Genomic DNA, 4,094 nt, shown 5'->3' with positions numbered 1-4,094 from the left:
CCCCCCCCCCCACCAGGCGCGTTACGTAATACTTGAACGGTCCCTAAATTGGAAAAATTAGAACATTATCTTTCTTTTTGTTAATCTAGATTATAAAAATTCGTATTCTCTATACGAAAATTCTGGCATAGGAATAAAATAAAAGATGTTTGTCTATCGCAGGACTCGAACTTGCAGATATTTTGCCAAAAGTCAAAATCCAAAGCGATCAAAATAAAATTTCAATTTACAGGAACGACACGGCTAGTTCGACTTACGAAATTTTGAAGATTTTGTCTAAAAATTCTAAATTTGCGAATAATTATTCTATTTTATGTTTTAGTTGGAACTCAATACTCAAATATTTTTCTTGTAGTTTTTAGGAAATAATTTACATTGCAGGCCGATTTAACAACTTTCCTTAAAGCTGAGCAATACTTTAAAAATGCTGGTTATAATAAAAATTCACATAAAAATGTATGAAAGGCTATATAAAATTTATTCAATTCGTAACTTACCGACATTTTTTTCCGACAAGACACGTGCACAAAAAATGTGATATCGAGTTTAAAAATTGAGAGATTAAATAAAAGGTATTAAGGAAACTTCGTAAGGTCCTTAATTTTTTAATTTTAGGACTATAAAAACGATCCTAGTATCTTCCATTCAATTAAAGGCATGTGATGAGTGGATCACGTGACCAGATTCCTGCCTTACCAACACTTTTTTTATTTCCTAACTTATTTTCACAGGAAGCACCATATCGAGTTCAAAACTTAGGACAATAAATAAGAAGCACTAAGAAAGGCGCGTCTGGTTATACATTTTAATAATTATGAAAAAAAGCAACAGCAAAATTATTTACAAAAAAACTTTTTTCGTAGTTATAAAAATTTAGAACCAGACCCACCTTTCTTAGAGCTCCTTGTTTAATATCCCAAATTCTGAACTCGATGAGGTGCTTCGTGTGAAAATAAGTCAGGAAATAAAAAAAGTGTCGGTAAGGGAGGAATATGGTCACGTGACCCACTCGTCACATGGCCTTAAAGGCATGTGATACTTAGAAAATTGTCGATTTTACCAGTTTTAGGTTCCCCCGGCTTTTTTTCTAGGAAATGCTAGCGAACATGTTAACAGACGTTCCTACACACTTTTTTGTAGGTTAATTTTAAAAAGTTTTAATTTAGCAAAATGTGATTAATTTGCATAGCGCTTAGGAAATAGTATCGATTTTTTCAGTGTTAGATTCCCCGGATTTTTTTCCTAGGATAAGAAATATTTTTACTTAAAAATCTGGGAAATGATAGCGAAAATGCTAATGGACGTCCCCGCACACTTTTTTTTGTTTTTTTAACAAAAAATTTTTTTAATTACTAACAACGTGCGTGTATATTTCGAGGTTATGTGTGTTACAATTCACCCGAGCGTTAATTCCAAACTACACAATATTTATGGACGAAAACTTTGGACTTACAAATAAACATAGTAACTAATCTCCCGGAACTAACCTTGTTTGGAGGCAATCAAAAAAGTTTATTTCATAAATAATTTCCAGATTATCGGAAAGGCAGAGATGAAAAACGACGTAACCTCAAAATAATACATATGCATAAAATTTTTTTTTAGCACAATACATTTTTTTGTTATTATCCCTCAAAAAAGAGTCCGAGGACGTCCCTTATGATATTTTATATCATATCCGAATTCAGTTTTTTTAAATTTTCATTTGTGTGGAAAAAATGCCGGGGAAACTATAAGTATCACATGCCCTTAACTCGATTTTTTACTTATTTCGTTTGGACGTGAGTTGTTGAGAAAAAGATGTCGGGTGAGTATCACATTGTCTGAATTTTCAATTTGAAAAAGTTGATCGAGATGAAAGTTCTATAAAGAATAAAAAATTGATACACTCGAGCAGGTGAAGCAGCCAAAACAGTGGCACGATGGTGCTCCCGCCATCGCGGTGGTCCAAGCGGTCACCATTCCCGTTTCCGGCAGATCGAGGAAGTGTGAGCGAAGAAAGCGCCTTTTTCGCCCCCAAGGTATCTTTTACTCATCGTGCTCTTGCCAGATTTACGATTTTGTCACTCTTTGCACAGCTCGTGACAATTTTTCGCTTTTAATTTATAGCTCTTTTATCTTTACAATAACTCCAAACGCGTGGTACATGTTGCAATTTAGAAAATAAACTTAACTAACATTTCTTAGCAATAGTTTAACAAGATTCTATCTTATAACAGCATTCTCTTCAATGACTTTTGCATTCTCTTTTTAAAAAAATGTATGCCATTGAATTTGGCGCCTAAAGTTCTAACATCCGACTGCACAGAGCGCTCGAGTAGCTTGCGTGCGAAATTCAAAAGGAAAACATATTTAGAAAAGGAAAATTTTCCAAATTATGAAATTCGGGATCCTTTAAGGTGTTAACAACTTTCGTAATAGATATATGATTTATTCTATTCTATAAAATTCCTAAAAAATGCACTTAAAGTTATTTTTAATTTAGTTTATTTCACCTCTAAGGTAAACGTCCCATTAATCGTGATTTTAGTCCCAGTAGCCGTAAGGCTATTTTCATGCTTTTTATGTCATTTTAATAAATGTAATTGCTATTTACTATTTTAAAAGTCTAAAAATATGTGGATTTTATCATCCAATGTTCATTTCAACATATTTTTTAGCAATATATTCAAATTATAACAAAGTTTCACGATTACTGAGACATTCAGCTTAATTCAGTTTATTTCGATTTGCATTCAATTTTTTTGAATTCTTCTTCTTCTTTACCTAAACTCATTTCAAATTTATAAAACAGTCATTATTGAACAGAGGTGTTTTAACGCCATATAGAGAACAGTCGTATAGTACGCTGGGTGGTAGCAAAGGTGTAATTTAATTCAAGTTCAGTTTAAATTACGTTTAATTCTAGAAATAAATATTGAATCAAGTGAATATTTTTCTCAACGTAGTTTTAAATAACACTCCCAGTAACGGAAGTAAAATTTTTTGCTGGACTGTGGCACATAAGTAACACGTAGTGCGTTAATAATAAACTTTACGTAATACTTCCCTGACAAGCATTTACCTTCTTAACTTCCATTTTTCATTCACAGATGTTCCTTTTATTATTTTATTTATACTTTTGAACCGAATGAGAATGCGATACATTGTATTCGAAATGATTGATGAATTTTTTTATTATCTTCAAATCTCTTATTTGCGTTGCGTAATTTATTTTCTGTTGGAGTTCGAATCCTCTAATTTCTTATCCCTTGGTATCTATCGAGTTTGGCTTTGTAAAATAATTAATTGCCTTATGACACATTAGTGACAAGTAATCATTTATTATTATATTAATTATTATTTTAGACATTATAAAGTCTATAACTATTTTTACAAATAAAAAGCCTCTTTATTGAATTTTTTATTTTCTTGGGGTTAATTTTATTAACTGGAGAAACTTGAGTAAAGCAAAGAAATGGTAGCAAGGGGAGAAGATTCTGAAAGGAAAAAAGTTGGAGGAGTTTCTAAAGTCCAGAAAAGATTGGGTGGATCTGGAAAAAATACGTCCTGCACCCCAGTCCCCACGGATCGGAATCTCGTTCAATCTGTCGTGTTGCTTTTTTATCCCAAAAAGATTGATTAAAATCAGATTACTCAATGTAGGGCACGATCAAATCAAACTTTTTAGCTACTTACTCCAATTGTTTTTTCTTAAAAATAAGCTCCAAGTTTTTTAAGGTGGTCTTCGATTCCAAATTCTAGTTGTTTATTTTAATTTATTTTGAAGCTAAACAAGTGCCCAAAATTAAAATTCAATGTGTGGAATCCATTTCAAATCAGGGAGATTCAGTGACTATTTTTCTATTGGAAAAAATAAGTCATTTTCCTTGAAGTTATAAATATTTGAATTTTTAAGAGTAATTTTTTTAAAGCCCATTTTCCTAAGTCTCGATCCATTAAAATTTTATTTTTGGATTCTGCCGATAAGGGGAAATTCATTTTTTGATTAGGAGAATTTTTGTTCTTAAAGAATCCAAGTTTGGACCGTTTTGGCCGTTTAAAAAAGTTGTTCAAAAATACAGAAATTCGATTTTACCATCAAAAATGTTCTT

At 31.7% G+C, this 4,094-nt stretch overlaps 1 protein-coding gene across 4 annotated transcripts in view; it reads left to right on the top strand.

Moving 5' to 3' along the window:
• LOC117180203 overlaps positions 1-4,094 on the top strand; it is a 27,425-nt gene that overhangs the window by 8,575 nt on the left and 14,756 nt on the right. For all 4 annotated transcript variants that reach the window (XR_004468013.1, XM_033372584.1, XM_033372585.1 and 1 more), the window contains exon 2: positions 1,898-2,021. Coding sequence is in view for 3 of the 4 variants with exons in the window: in XM_033372584.1 (XP_033228475.1) it covers positions 1,898-2,021 (124 nt within the window). In the remaining variant the exon portion in view is untranslated. The remainder of the gene's footprint in view (positions 1-1,897; positions 2,022-4,094) is intronic.

Source organism: Belonocnema kinseyi, chromosome 9 (assembly GCF_010883055.1).
Source record: "Belonocnema kinseyi isolate 2016_QV_RU_SX_M_011 chromosome 9, B_treatae_v1, whole genome shotgun sequence".
NCBI lineage: Eukaryota > Metazoa > Arthropoda > Insecta > Hymenoptera > Cynipidae > Belonocnema > Belonocnema kinseyi.
This window is presented reverse-complemented; position numbering and strand designations above follow the sequence as displayed.